Raw genomic sequence first — 16,155 nt, 5'->3', positions numbered from 1 at the left:
CTTCTCAGAAGTTGTTCATTTACATGGCCTTCTAAAGACCATTACCTCTGATAGAGACACTAAGTTCTTTAGCCATTTTTGGAGGACTCTCTAGAAGAAATTAGGAACATAGTTATAGTTTAGTACTTCTTATCACCCTCAAATAGATGGACAAATAGAGGTAGTCAATTAGAGTTAGGGAAATTTGTTATGCTAAATTCTTGGGGAGAAGCCTAAATAGTGGGACTTGGCATTACCCCAGGTAGAATTTTCCTATAACAGTTCTGTCAATAGATCCACTAGAAAATCTCCATTTCAAATTGCTTATGGTTGAAACCCTCAAGGTGTTTTGGATCTTGTGCCACTTCCCTTGGGAGACAAAATTAGTGATGATGGAGTTTCTTTTGCTAAACACCTTCACTAGCTCCAAAAAGATGTTAGAGAAAAGTTACAGGATAGTAATGTGAATTACAAGATTGTTGCAGATGCTACTTGGAGACAACAAATCTTTGATGTTGGTGAGTTGGTGATGGTTTAATTAAGGCATGAATGATTTCCTATAGGCACCTATCATAAATTGAAGTATAAAATAATTGGGCCTTGCAAAATCATCAAAAAGTTTAATGATAATGTTTATGAGGTCAGCTTAACAACAAATCTTGATATTTCCCATATTTTTAATGTTTCTAATTTATGCACATTCCATGGTGATGTTCCTGAAACAAATGAGGACCAGGGAGTGGATTGGCAACATCACCTCCCTAATAAGATGAAGGAAAAAGATTGCAAAAATTCTTGACAAACAAACTACCTCCACAAGGCATGGTCATCATAATAGAGATCTCATATAGTGGGATGAGTTACCTAAAATTGAGAGTACATGGTTATCTAGGTGGGAAATAATGCAGTTGGATCCAGTAAAATTGCAACAATTCAAAGACAATCACTTGCAAGAGTTGTGTTTCTTTCAAGAAGGGGAGAATGATGTATCAACTTTTGGGAGTCATAACTTTTGACACAGATATGGGTTTTGGCTGAAATTTTATAAATAGTCACATGAGGAGGAGTTATTTGGATTATTGATTGAGCTTAGCTTGATAGGTGGCCGTTTTGAAATATTTTTGGGAGCCTGAAATTTCATCTTGACCTCAAAAATTGAGTTTTCATGTTTTTTTCTAGTTTTTTAGAAAGTTGTTTTTTTAATATAGCCAAAATCATACTCTTGATTTCATAGATTAGTTGGCAATTCATCTTGCCTTAGTTGGGGGCTATTCTTGGAAAAAATTGGGATTCGTAGGATGGATTTTGGAAATTACCAAAAATGGAAAATTTTGTTTTTACCAAAAATCTGTTAAATATGGTAACTTTCATAATTGTAATAAGTAGGCATTTTCTTTCATTGTGAGGTAGAATAGAGTTGGAGAAGTTGAATGAAGAATCTAGTGTTTTTAAAATCTATGTTGTGTTATTATTTTCTAAGTATTATTTTGAACGAGTTTTGGGCTACATCAATTTGGCCTTGAGTATCACCAATCCTGACCACATATGGGTCACTACTCATATTCTTCTTATCCTTATCTTGATGGTGGGTTGGGGAGGTGGTTGTATCTCCCTTACCCTCCTACAAGAATTTATGGGGCACTCAATTATCTATCAATTGGGTTAATCTCCCCCACCTTCTATTGTTCCTCACGAACCATGTCATCCTTGTCATATTCTATATATTTACTTTTCTTTCAACCTTCCTTTTCTTCCTTTTCTAGGGAGACCTAGTCTTACCACTACTGGTCAAATCTAAGCTTGCAGGGTGATCTTGTTTAGCCTTAGACTTTTCCAATTCAAGATTCTTCTTAGTTATAAGTGACATCCCTCCCCAAACCTCTATTTCAACTTTTAAATCCAAAATGTGCATGTCCTCCTCCATTTTAATATATTTGATTAATTGGGATAAAATGGATTTAAGGCTTTTAGTTTCTACTATAGATGTAGTCTTTACAGAAACTTGAGTTGTTGAAGTGGAAACAAAAGGGTTACAAAAAATTACTTGGATATTAATAGGCTGGGAGGCAAAGGGATTTATGGAAATTATAGAGTCTAGACATAAAATCCTGATGAAAAATGGCATAGGACTTTCCCTCCTTCATCTTCTTCCTAACTTTGAGGATATTGTTATGTAACCTTTTATTTTTTCTTTGGAATCAAGACAATTTTCATCCCTTCTTAGTCAAAAACATTTTATATAAATAGTTCTAGAATAAAATTTTCTTTGGAAAATGTTATCTATAGATAAAAATAGACAAGATATTAAGCTCCCAGTAGAAAAATTATTTATTTCTAGTAGAATCACTTTGGCTCCTAATTTTTTAAAAAAAGTTATTCAATTCACCTAAATCTGATTGGTCCATTTATTATATTTTGTAGGAAATACGGTTTACTTTATTTAGACAATATCTTTATTTCTTGTCATAGAAAATGTAATAGGTAATTGATGTCGATGCAAGGGAGCTTAAGATCTATACATAGCATAGTTAGTGATTTGGAATAAGTAGAACTAATTCATTTTATGCATCTATAAAAAAAAAATTGCATTTTGGGATTGAAGGACATTTTTGTAGAATTGTTTTTAGTTTAGAAGAGAGGAAATGCAAGATATTAGTACATGCTTTGTTATAAGGAAAATTACTTTGTAATTGCTCTTTTTAAAAAATTTCTTAAAGGATTAAGATTCTAGTTGATACAATAAGAACAAAAATGATTTAATTTATGTATATTATTTAGAAAATTCATTGACAAAGAATCATTAAAAAAAATCACATTTCATCTTTAAGTTTTTTCTTTAAATAAGTAGGCCTTAAGCCTCTTATCAAAACTATTTTTTTCCTACTAAGATGAGCTAAACCAAATATGTTGGATGCCAAACATTTGATCATGTTCTAGCTTTTGATACTAAATGTTAATTGCTATTTAAAATCTCCTAAGGTTTGAGTCCATACTCACATACATTAGCAAATAAAAATGTCATTCCATTTAATATCGACTCTTTCTTCATGACTATCTGTGTTTATGTATATTTAAATATATTAGATGATACCTTTTTCTAAAAAAACTAAATTAACTAATACTTGTTTTCTTTCGTGCATGCAATGTGATATGATAGGAAGATTAATTTTATAAAATAGTATAACGGTTTGCATAGAAGAGGATCTAAATTTTTTAGTTTGACAAATATGTTAGATTTGTCAAACTTTATGAATATATAACACAACTATAGGCATTTCTATGCCACATACAAAATATATATTAATTTGATATACACACAATGCATTATAATTATCTTAGACTAGTAAATGTATTAACTATATATCTATTTATGTTACAATATTATAAAATCAAGAAATTCATCATTAGAGTTAAAAATAAGAAAACAAAAGCATTTAGATTTAGAAATTTCGAAAACTAATTTGGAAGAGGCTTTTTTCCAAAAAATATGCTATCTTTTATCTTACCTATTTTTTCATAAAAAAATCACACAGTATGACCTAGATGTCAAATATTAAAAATTGATAGACAATTTTCTCAAAAACTTGTAATATATAAACAAATTGATTATTTTAAAATTATAAAATATGATCTAAAATGAATCATCACATCTTAAAAATAATTTAGTCTTGTTTTAACAAATAAGAATGATTTTACAAAGAAAGTATTATCATCTTATCTGCAAAGAAAAAATGTACTAGAAAAACAAAAATAATTAGTTTAAGTCATAATGTTGAAGGAAACATTAATTAATTTTTTATTTTTGGATCAAATTTTCACATAATTGTAATATAATAGTTTTAAAAAATCAATTAAGATCAGCTAAAAAATTATTATTTAAATCACATTCTGATTATAATTATTTAACAAACATAAAATGAATGAATTTAGTGAAAACCTAAATCATATTATAGACTCTAAATTAATAAAAGAAAATGTTAAAATAGTGATTTCGTAAACACTTTACTATTTTAGATAATAGCAATAAAATAATATAAAAGGAAAACAACTATATGAACCATGAACATAATATTGTAAAATGATAAAATTTGAATATTTTAGATATTCTTAAATTAGATATAATTCTTATTTAAAAAAATGCACGTGACCGATAGCGCTGGCGCGACACGCCCAATATAATTGAATACGATAGAAATATTCATTTGATTAAGAAACCAATTAATTAGATATAATCTTGACAAAAATGAAATTCAATATCTAATCAACTCTATTTTCCTTTATTCATTTTACCAAAAAAAATAAAAAATAAAAGGCAAAATTGTATATTTATATAATAAAACTAGTTAAAAAAAGCTCTCTAACAAAAGAACTAGTGAAGAAAAATTCTGGTCATGGCAAAATACAAAAAGGATGCAAAAATGAAACATCCAAAAGAAATGAAAATGCACCATCCCAAAACAAAATCTCACATATGACCCATGACATCAATCCTCTAAAAGAGCACAACCAAACAATATAAAAACCCCAACAATTTGTTAAAACTCAGCCCATAAAATCAATATGACATTAAACATTTTATTTTATGAATTAAACTTTAAGATTCTAACACCCATAGCTCCCCTTTAAGAAAATCAGGTATGGCCACCTACTATAAAATATATGCAACTTTAATCAAACTCCTACGTTTTAAAATGCATTCCCTAAGGTTATCATACAACAGTCACTGCTATCGCTATCAATGTCAGTTCGCTCTTCTTGATTTTCCATGTCAACAGAAGTCAGCATTTGTGGAGTTTGAGGTTCCATCTGCCCTTCCAACAGTCGCACCACTTGTTCCATGCTTGGCCTCATCTCCTCCTCCCCTTCTATGCATAACAACCCTACTACGCCCACTCTTCTCACCTCTTCAATATCCGCCTCTGCCGCAATACTTTCATTCACTATATTAATCGTCTTGCCCTGATAAATTTGAGTTGCAGCCCACGCAGGAAAGTAATACTGACTTGAATCTCGCACGTTCAAATCAAGACTCCTTCGGCCAGCAATAATTTCTAAGAGCGTGATACCAAAACTGTAAACATCAACTTTTGGAGTGATGGGAACACCGGAGATGCACTCTGGAGCCAAGTAACCTCTCGTTCCTCTCGTTGTGGTCAATACTTTGCTGAAATCTCTACCCACAAGCTTCGACAACCCAAAATCTGCTAACTTGGGTAAAAAATTAGCATCCAGAAGAATGTTCTCAGGCTTTATATCGCCAGGAATGATGCGGTCTCTGCATTCCTCATGGAGATAAACTAAACCTCGTGCGGTGCCTAAAGCGATCTGGAACCGAGTCGTCCAGTCCAGTACCTTTGCTTTACTTTTGGAATTGCTAGGGAATAATAGGGAATTTAGAGAACCATTTGGCATGTAATCATAAACCAGTAACCGTTTCGACCCTTGTGCACAAAACGCTCTGAGTCTGATTAAATTCCCATGTTGTTTGTTACCAAGAGAACTGATTTCCGCTCTGAATTGCTTATCATGTTGCTTTGATACTTCCAGTTTCTTGACGTCCACAAGCGTACCATCTGTTAGAGATCCTTTATACACAGAACCGAACCCTCCACTTCCCAATTTAGACCTAAAATTCTTTGTTGCAGCTTTCAACTCTTTGTAACTAAACATTCTCGGACAAGCGTCAATGGAATCCTCAGAAATTATCTCCATTGGTGGTCGATACCTTTTCCACATTAAAAGTGAAAAGATAGTACTCAAAGCAAGAGCGAAAAAGAGAGCACTCGCAATAGTTATGATTTTTAGTTTGTTGGAGGACGGTGGTTTATGAAACTTTGCGCGTGTAGAGCCAGCTACACGAATGAAGACATGATTAGGTCCACTGTCTGATGGAGAATCCTGCATGTTTTGCAAATCCACGGACCAGATTTGGCACGGTCCAGAAGGAGAAGCGAAAACAAACGCAGTGCAACAGCAGTTGAGTAGGCATGCTTTCTTACAATCTTCCTTCGTTGGTGCAGGGTATGACCAAGCTGAATCATCTGCGAACGTTCCACAAGAGTCGACAAATTCATCAGTGCTACAATTTAACTGGCTCTGCCGAACACAGCCACTTGACCACCAGTCTTGTGAGTCCCAGGCGCGAGTGTCTGCCGGGGTGAAGCCATCCACGCAGCTGCAGAAGCCAAGATTGTTTGATTTGCATCTTCCATAGGCGCCACAAAGACCATAGACGTCGCACGGATCCCCCGGGCGACTCCCCACCAGGGTTGGTTTAATGTCATCAAACAAAAAAAATGGTTGCATTGTTTCAGACTTTAATTCGACAAAGAATAAGGCCACGTTAATCATTGTGTAACTGTAATACAAACCAGAGCCAGGACGTCTCTCAAGGCTCAGATTGTACAACCCTCCGTTTATCTGTTGAAGAGCCTCAGGTAACAGTTTTCTGTTATAAATTCCACTCTTCCAATAATGGACAGAATTGTTCCATGTTAGCAGGAATTGTGCAGCTCCAGATGGATCAAGCTTCGCGGAAACAAGCCGAGGGGCAGGATCCATTGAGTTCTTGCAACTGATTAGCTTTTGCTGATAGTCGAAACTCTGCCAAACAATCTCAGATTTATTATCATCTCTCTGTTGAGTTCTTGCAGCTGATTAGCTTTTGCAGCAGCAGGTCGTATATTACTGACATGAGTCAGTATAAGGCATTAATAATATTGTGCATGTTTCTGCCAGGTCTTAAGCGGACTTGAAACATGTATCAAAAACATTTTGGTTGTGGGTGTTTTTTGTGAAAGATATTCTTCTCTGTGGATTTCTTTGTGAAGATTTTTTCTAACAAACTGATACCATCTCTGCTAACTGGGTATATCCATGTCTTCGAATGTAAATATTTTTTTTGACTTCTGGGTGATGCTTTGACAGCGAATATGAAATAATTGTCACCGTGTAAAAGAAAGGTTTGTTGCTATGAACTGGATACATTCTTCTTGACTGTGACGGATTTTTGTTTTGGAACTTCAAGGTTTTCAACTTGAAAAAGCACAGATTTTGTATTGTGAAGTATTTGCTGATAAAGTCTTATTATTTCTTCTTCTCCTGTGCATGCACAAAATGAGACAAATAATGGGTTCATCTTCAAAAGAGGCATTCTTAAGGTAAAACAGGTATCTACAAATGCATGAGGGTTTCAAAATAACAAAAGTAATAAAATGAGCAACTTTAGGTATGTTGCTGCAAAGGTATGCTGCAATATAGTTCTTGTCATTTATTCCTATTTCGGTTTGAAACTTCTTGAATACAGTCATTCTTAAAAAGGGGCAAAGATATGAGTTTCAGTTCAGACAGGGGTTTAAAACTTTTAAAAGGAAATGCATGAAATTTTTTAAGGTTGGGTTATAAAGAAATTTCTTCAGTCTTAAGTTTGGCAAATGACTTCGAAATAAAAGCACAATCAGGAATCTCTCTTAAAGATAGCAATTTGTGAACGAGGGTTTCAAAGGAATTTTTTTTTGGATAAACTCTGATTGTTAAAAGGCAAAAATATTTTCATTTTTTTTACAATGGGTTTTTCTTTGATCTTAAAATGGTATTCTTCAAAGTTTTTTTTGTTTGAAGTCACTTGAAGGTTTCAAAACCAGAATATTATTGTTCAGTTTCGAAAAGGATACGAATGATAGTTTCAGGCTATAATGGGGTCATTTTGGATCCTAAAATGGTTTTCTGCAAAGAATTTTTTTAATTCTTGAGGGTCTTCAAATATGGAAATAACTCATGCACAGTTTGGAAACTTATAATGGCTGTTAGTTTGTGAAACTAGACAAATTCGAAACTAAACTATTTTGAAGTTAGTTTCTTAAACAACATTTTCAAAAGAAGTTTTTGAACAACCCTAATTGGTTCAGTTAGGTTCATGTAACTTATTAGTTTCGAATTTTATCTCTATAAATATAGAGATCATTTGTAAATTAATGGAATGAATTGAAAAAGGAAGAAAGAAGACTTATATTTCAGAACAGTTTGTAATGACTAAAAGTCTTATTATAAACTTGTATGCATGTATAAATGTCATACATACACATTTATATGTGTGTATAAGGTTGTACTTACAACACTGATAAAAGGGTTAAATACCCTGAGTAGTAGAAGTTGCTGACTATAAAAGAGTTGGAACTCAATAAAGAATACAGGTTCATGGAGTGGTTTTTCTACCTATGAAGAAACCGTGAGGATTTTCGAGGGTTTTCCACTCGGCACAAAATTGGTTTCTCTTTTTTCTGTGAGTTGATATTATTCAGTACGTTTACATTTCAGTACAATTTGATTTTTCCACTACTATAAATTGTGAATTAAAAATTATTGAAATAAGATTATGGGATAATTTAATAGTGTTCTTATTCACCCCCCCTCTCAGAACCCTGATACTTCCAACAAGTGGTATCATAGCATAAGATTCCTTTTGGAATTGTTCCAAGGATATTATTTGGAAGTCATGGCTCAATCTGAAGGAGCTTCTCTTAATAGGGCTCTGCTATTTGATGGAAATGATTATGTTTTCTGGAAAGTTATGATGGAAGCTTTCATACATTCTGTAGATGTAAGAATGTGGGATGTTGTAATAACAAAATATTCTATCCCAGAAATAGTTCCCACTAATGCTAATGAAAAACTAAAATTTGAATTGGATAAGAAGGCAAGATATGCCCTTCTTTGTGGTCTCTCTAGAGACGTATTTGCCAAAGTCATTTATTGCAAATTAGCCAATGATATATGGGTTAAACTTGAAACTATATATCAAGGAGATAATAAAGTAAAAGAATCTAAACTGATTACTCTTAAAACACAGTTCGACAATTTGAAAATGAATGAAAATGAAACTATTGCTACTTACTTTTTAAGAGTAGATGAAGTCATAAATGCCAAAAAGGGTCTAGGAGAAGAGACAGAAGAACATGATATAGTCTCAAAGGTCATTAGGTCAGTGTTACCTAAATTTGAAACAAAAATATCCACTTTAGAAGAAAAGAAAAGTTTTTCAAAAATGACCTTGCATCAACTTCAAGGCACATTAACTGCATATGAAATGAGGATTAGCCATCAAGCTAGTTCCTCATCAAAAGAATCAACTTTTAAAGCTGAAAAACATGATAAGAGTGACTCAGATCTAATAGATGCTTTAGAAGCATTGCTAATTAGAAGAATGAGAAATAAATATAAAGGCAAACCTGAATGCTTCAGCTGTGGTCAATTAGGACACTTTGCTGCAAAGTGTCCACATCTCGAACTCGATGATTGTGATGATAAAACTGAGAAGTTTTCTAAAAGGAAGCCTTGGAATTAGAATAAAAGATTCAAAGATTATAAGAAGAAAAGTCTTCTTTCTAAAGAAGATTCAAATGAAGATTCCAACGATGTTGATGAAGAAGGGGAAAGACTATTCATGGCTGAAATAGTCCATACCCCTAAACATGAACTTAGTGAATTTGAATCATCTGTTTCAAATGTAGAAGTAGATCTAGAAGAAGAAATTTTGAAATCATTGCAAGAACTTAAAAGACTAAAGAAGTTGATTTCTAATCAAGAAATTGAAAATCAAAAACTTCAAGAAGAGTTAAAGGAAGCAAATTTGATTATAGAAAATCAAAAAATCTTGCTTGAGGAAAAAGATAAAAAATTAAAAGTCTTGCAAAGTTCATCAGAAGAATCCACTAGCTAGAAAACAAAGTTCTCATTTAGTGGTTATTGTTTTAATTGTAAGGCTATCTTTTGTGAAAATAACATAAATCAAAGAAAAAGAAAAGTGGTTAGGTGCTTTAAATGGTTTCATTATGGTCATTATGCAAATCAATGTAAACTGAATATGAAACCAAAACAAGTCTGGAAGCAAGTAAGAACAATAGAAAAGTCTTTAATTGTTGAAACAACTCTATTCGCTCAAAAACTTGCAACGTGAGTATTGGATAGCAGTTGTTCACACCATATGACTGGGTGTAAAAACAAATTTAAAACCCTAGAAAATTTTGATGAAGGGTTTGTTCGATTTGGTGATAACTCAGGAGCTCACATTACTGGAAAAGGCTCAATAATTTTGAATAAAGACACACCAATTCATGATGTGTACTTTTTTGAAGGATTAAAACATAACTTACTAAGTGTAAGTCAGATCTGTGACAGTGGATATTCTATTTCTTTTGATGTAAAAGGTTGTTATATAAAAAATGGAAAGAATAGAGTCATTGCTAGTAGGTTGAGAAAAAATGGTAATCTCTATAACCTAATAGATTCAACTACCCAAGAAACTTCATTAGTTAATACTTGTCTAATGAGTCAAGTAGAAGAAAATTGGCTATGGCACAAAAGACTGGGACATTTAAACTTTGATAATCTTGCCAGAATCAGTAAGAATAAAAAGGTTAGAGGTCTACCATAGATTACCAAACCAACAAATATTTGTGAAGAGTGTGTTAAAGGCAAACAAACAAGAGTTTCTTTTAAATCAAAAGAATACTTGTCAAATAGACCACTTGAATTAGTGCATATTGATTTGTGTGGTCCAACTAAAACAGCCTCACTAAATGGTGAAAAATATTTTATGCTATTTATAGATGATTATTCCAGAATGGTTTGGGTGAATTTTTCTGAAACACAAATCAGAAGCTTTTGAACGCTTCAAACTTTTCAAGAAAATGGTAGAAAGAGAAACTAATTTAAAATTGAAATGTTTGAGATCAGATAGGGGAGGAGAATTCACCTCTCAAGAATTTGTTGAGTATTGTGAGAAGCATGGAATAAAAAGATAATTCTCTACTGCTAGGACACCACAACAAAATGGTGTTGTTGAAAGAAAAAATATAACAGTAAAAGAAATGGCCATAACCATGTTAAACGAAGCTAAACTGCCTGATAAATTCAAGAAAGAAGCTATTCATACAGCTGTTTACATTCTCAATAGAGCTCAAATCAAAGTTAGAACTGCTTACACTCCATATGAATTATGGAATGGAAAAATAGCTAATGTCAAGACTTTTAAGATTTTTGGCTGCAAGTGTTTTATCAAAAAGAATGATGATTCACCTTCTTTTAATCAAACTCTTTACAGATCTATGATTGGAAGTTTTCTATATCTAACTGCATCTAGACCTGATATAATGCAAGATTTATGTATGGTGTCAAGATTTCAATCTGATCCAAAGCAATCACATCTTAACACAGTACATAGAATACTGAAATACATGCAAGGCACTCTTGATTATGGTTTATGGTATCCTCACAGCAACGATTTTACTCTTGTTGGTTATACTGATGCAGATTGGGGTAGATATGATGATAAAAAGAGCACCAGTGGTGCAACTTTCTTTCTTGGTGAGTGTCTAGTTGCTTGGCATAGTAAGAAACAGGATTGTGTAACCCTATCCACTTGTGAATCTGAATATGTTGCCGCTACAACATGTTGTACTCAATTAATTTGGATGGATTATCAATTATTTGATTTGGGCATTCAGGTTTCAAAACCTATTTCAATAATGTGTGATAATATGAGTTCTATTCAATTAAGTAAAAACTCTGTTATGCATTCACGCACCAAACACGTAGCCATCAAACTTCATTTCTTGAGAGATAAAGTTCAAAATAATGAATTCAAATTGGTTTATGTGCCTACTCAAGGACAGGTAGCTAATATTTTTACAAAGGCACTACCAAGAGAACTGTTTGAAAAATTTAGAACACGATTGGGAGTTTTCTCTCAATCACTCCTCCTAATCACTACTCTGCGATAGGCTTTTGCTCCTTTCACAGAAAGAATTCATGAAAAGAAGGTGGTCAATTTTTGACGCAAAATTTTTGGGGGAGTAATCTAATCAGCATTTCACACAGGTTGATTTTAGTTGGTTCACAGTTGGTTCAGAGGTTTGGTTTCACAGATTGGTTTCTGGTTTCAGATTGGTTTGGTTTCACACAGATTGATTACAGTTAGTTCAGAGGTTTGGTTTCGCAAATTGGTTTATTGGTTTTAGATTTGATAGATTTGGTTTCAGATTTGATTTCTTAGTTTGTGGTTGATTCAGGTTAGTTGGTTTCAGTGATATGGATTAGCATTTCATGGTAAATCAATTATATTACTATTCATTATCTTGTATATATAAGTTGGAATTATTTATTCAAAGTCATCTTGTATATATGAGATGGTGAAAGTTTTTGCATCAAAAATGGGGGAGATTGTTGACCACGAAGACATTTAAAGGGTGGTAAGTCATAACATATCACATGGCATATACTTAAAACAAATATTTGAAACATTTCATAAAATAACATTGTTTTGGTGGCAACAGGTCATATATTACTGACATGAGTCAGTTTAAGGCATTAATAATATTGTGCATGTTTCTGCCAGGTTTTAAGCGGACTTGAAACCATTTATCAAAAGCATTTTTGGTTGTGGGTGTTTTTTGTGAAAGATATTCTTCTCTGTGGATTCCTTTGTGAATATTTTTTCTAACAAACTAATACCATCTCTACTAACTGGGTATATCCATGTCTTCGAATGCAAATGTTTTTCTTGACTTCTGGGTGCTGCTTTGACAGTGAATATGAAATGATTGTCACTGTGTAAAAGAAAGGTTTGTTGCTATGAACTGGATACATTTTTCTTGACTGTGACAGATTTTTGTTTTGGAACTTCAAGTTTTTCAACTTGAAAAAGCACAGATTTTGTATTGTGAAGTATTTGTTGATAAAGTCTTATTATTTCTTCTTCTCCCGTGCATGCACAAAATGAGATAAATAATGGGTTCATTGTCAAATGCATGAGGGTTTCAAAATAACAAAAGTAATAAAATGAGCAACTTCAGCTATGTTGCTGCAAAGGTATGTTGCAATATAGTTCTTGTCATTTATTCCTATTTCGATTTGAGACTTCTTGAATAAAGTCATTCTTAAAAAGGGGCAAAGGTATGAGTTTCAATTTAGACAGGGGTTTAAAAGTTTTAAAATGAAATGCATAAAATTTTTTAAGGTTGGGTTATAAAGAAATTTCTTCAGTCTTAAGTTTGGTAAATGACTTCGAAATAAAAGCACAATCATGCATCTCTCTTAAAGATAGCAATTTGTGAACAAGGGTTTCAAAGGAATTTTTTTTTGGATAAACTCTGATTGCTAAAAGGCAAAAATATTTTCATTTTTTTTACAATGGGTTTTTCTTTGATCTTAAAATGGTATTCTTCAAAGTTTTTTTTGTTTGAAGTCACTTGAAGGTTTCAAAAATAGAATATTACTTGTTCAATTTTGAAAAGGATCTGACTGACAGTTTCAGGCTATAATGGGGTCATTTTGGATCCTAAAATGGTTTTCTGCAAAGATTTTTTTAAATTCTCGAGGGTCTTCAAATCTGTAAATAACTCATACACAGTTTGGAAACTTATAATGGTTGTTAGTTTGTGAAACTGGACAAATTCAAAACTAAACTATTTTGAAGTTAGTTTCTTAAACAACGTTTTCAAAAGAAGTTTTTGAACAACCCTAACTGGTTCAGTTAGGTTCATGTAACTTATTAGTTTCGAATTTTATCTCTATAAATATAGAGATCATTTGTAAATTAATGGAATGAATTGAAAAAGGAAGAAAGAAGAATTATATTTCAGAACAGTTTGTAAAGACTAAAAGTCTTATTATAAACTTGTATGCATGTATAAATGTCATACATACACATTTATATGTGTGTATAAGGTTGTAATTACAGCGCTAATAAAAGGGTTAAATACTTTGAGTAGTAGAAGCTGCTGATTGTAAAAGAGTTGGAACTCAATAAAGAATACAGGTTCATGGAGTGGTTTTTCTCCTTATGACGAAACCGTGAGGATTTTTGAGGGTTTTCCCCTCGGCACAAAATTAGTTTCTCTTTTTTCTGTGAGTTGATATTATTCAGTATGTTTACATTTCAGTACAATTTGATTTTTCGACTGCTGTAAATTGTGAATTAAAAATTATTGAAATAAAATTGTGGGATAATTTAATAGTGTTCTGATTCACCCCCCTCTTAGAAGCCTGATACTTCCAGCACTCTTAGCATTACAAAATTACCAAAATCTTATAGTGAAGCCCGCGAGGGCTTGTTCGATATGTTTATGGACCAAAGAGACATGCCCTCTGCATCAAACAGTCCCAGATTACCTTCTTTAGGCAGCTTCAGAACGCCAGGTTTGTTTCTCACTGGGTTCTCCCTATTAGCCACCCAAACGATGGTCTTCTCTGATAATTTGGCATCCTAGATGCCAACGTAGCAGTTATTGCTTCCATTTGGGCTGAAAAATCCAAACTCAAACGTAACATTCAGTGATACTATTGTCTGATTTCCGATAAGCGAGTCGCCCAAGGAAAGGGAGTCTCCCCTGTGAGTATCAGGAGATGAAGATGACCCATCACAGTAGCAAATTGTAAGTAGTACACCAAGAGTCAAGACCATATAAACCAGTAGACCATTTTTTCCCATTTTTGAATGCTAAGATTTTCTGCATCTCTCTTCTCCTCTTAATCTTTCAGTGTTGAGCCCAAAGTCTATGTTCTTAAAGACTTCAAAAAAGAAATTGCGTCGAAAAGGTTCAATGACCACGCAAGTAATTTTGATTGTAGTCTGAAGTTTCCACATTAGGAATTAGTCGTGGAAGACATAAATGATATAATTATTAAAAGAAGATAAGAATAACTATTTATGAAATATGGGTCAATGAATTTGACTCAAAAACTACACACTTAAGTTCCAATAACAATAACAATAACTGCTTCTTTAAAAAAATTAGTAATATTGTATAATGCTCAGTCAAATCAGTTATATATATATATATATATATATAAACTTTTTGGTGGTCTTGTTCTTCCTTTTCATTCATTAATTTTGTCCTTTCAATGTGCAAATTCATAAATTTGAAATTTCTTACAAATTATCATGATCTTCAATGGTGTAAGATAAAGTTTGAGTTAAGAGAAATGTAAGATAAAGAAAATACCTAAATAAATTATTTGTTAGAATTTTACAGGAAAAATAAATTATTTATTAGACTTATAGATTTCAAGGAAAGAGTAAGAAATTATTTTAAGTGTGTTGATAATTCAATACATATGACATAATTAATAAAATATGAAGTGTTGGAATTTCTTAATGGGAAGAGTGCTTCTGAAAGGGGGGTGAATCAGAAGTATGAACCTTTTTAACTATTTTAAATCCTTAATAACATATAACTAAAATTAACATGCATGCATATAGACATTAAACAATCATAAGAAGCAAACATGCATCAGCACATAACACTTGAGATTTTAGTGACCCAGAAACCCTCCAGGAATAAGAAGGTAAAATTGGGGTGGGGATGATACCCACAAAATTACTGCTGCAATTGATTTCAACCACTTCTGATGGTTTGCCTTGTTAAATGCCTGCCCTATTAAAGGCTACAACACATTGTTAAATGTGACCCTGTTAAAGGATTCCTACACCTTGTTAGGAGTGTGCCTTGTTAGAGGACTTAAGAACATTCAACTTAGAATGCCACCCTGTTAAAGGATTTACATAGAGCTCTTAAGTCCACCTAACTCAATAGGATTTTCAACATCCTAATACAATTGTGAGAGAGTATTAGAATAATACACCTGATCTAATGCAATCTCTGATGCTAATCTTAGGTACTTGATTTGCTCTTCTATCACTGATCTCTGCTAGATCTGATCTACTGACTGTGTTCTGTGTTCTATTCTGATGAGCTAGATGTGTAAATGCCATCCTTTCCACTAAATCTTTGACACCAATGTTCTGCAATGACCTTAATAATAGGCTCTACTTTTCTTTCTTCTCCCAACTCCTCTATGTTCAAATGGTTTCAAGACTCCCTTATAAAGATTAGTGGTTCATTATGAATCCTTGATTCAAGTGTTTCCACTGAAGCCCTTGAAATTCACCCATTGGCTGCATGCTGTTTCTAATTTTTTGATTGGCTGCATGTAGATTGCATAGTTGGTTGAGAGGATTTGATCTTATCTCCTTATTAAGTAATGAGTCATGCATAACCATTTTACATCTTGGCTTGCGATTGCACAAACTTTCATGTTGATCTTGCATTGCTCTACACATGAACTAATACTGATGCTCAACACCATCTATTCTGGATTTCTCAGCATCCACTGTGT

At 32.8% G+C, this 16,155-nt stretch overlaps 1 protein-coding gene and 1 pseudogene across 1 annotated transcript; one reads left to right on the top strand and one right to left on the bottom strand.

Annotated features, from left to right (window-relative positions):
- Window positions 1–4,665: 4,665 nt before the first annotated feature.
- Window positions 4,666–6,540, bottom strand: LOC149558127 (G-type lectin S-receptor-like serine/threonine-protein kinase At2g19130 pseudogene; annotated as a pseudogene).
- Window positions 6,541–8,473: 1,933 nt separating this feature from the next.
- Window positions 8,474–9,322, top strand: LOC149558126 (uncharacterized). The gene is made up of 2 exons (XM_089830661.1): window positions 8,474–8,958; window positions 9,220–9,322. The coding sequence occupies exons 1-2, from the start codon at window positions 8,474–8,476 to the stop codon at window positions 9,320–9,322; spliced, it is 588 nt and encodes a 195-aa protein (XP_089686787.1).
- The last annotated feature ends 6,833 nt before the right edge of the window (window positions 9,323–16,155 follow it).

This window comes from Cupressus sempervirens, chromosome 5 (genome assembly GCF_028749045.1).
Source record: "Cupressus sempervirens isolate cs-2001-9-10 chromosome 5, ASM2874904v1, whole genome shotgun sequence".
Classification (NCBI taxonomy): Eukaryota; Viridiplantae; Streptophyta; class Pinopsida; order Cupressales; family Cupressaceae; genus Cupressus; species Cupressus sempervirens.
The sequence above is the reverse complement of the archived record's forward strand: the minus strand, read 5'-3'. Positions and strand labels throughout refer to the sequence as shown.

Coding starts and splice junctions, on each gene's coding strand:
- LOC149558126 (XM_089830661.1), top strand. CDS start 8,474: ATGGCTCAATCTGAAGGAGCTTCTCTTAATAGGGCTCTGCTATTTGAT. Junction 8,959..9,219: donor ATAGTCTCAAAGGTCATTAG/GTCAGTGTTACC, acceptor TGAATGCTTCAG/CTGTGGTCAATTAGGACACT.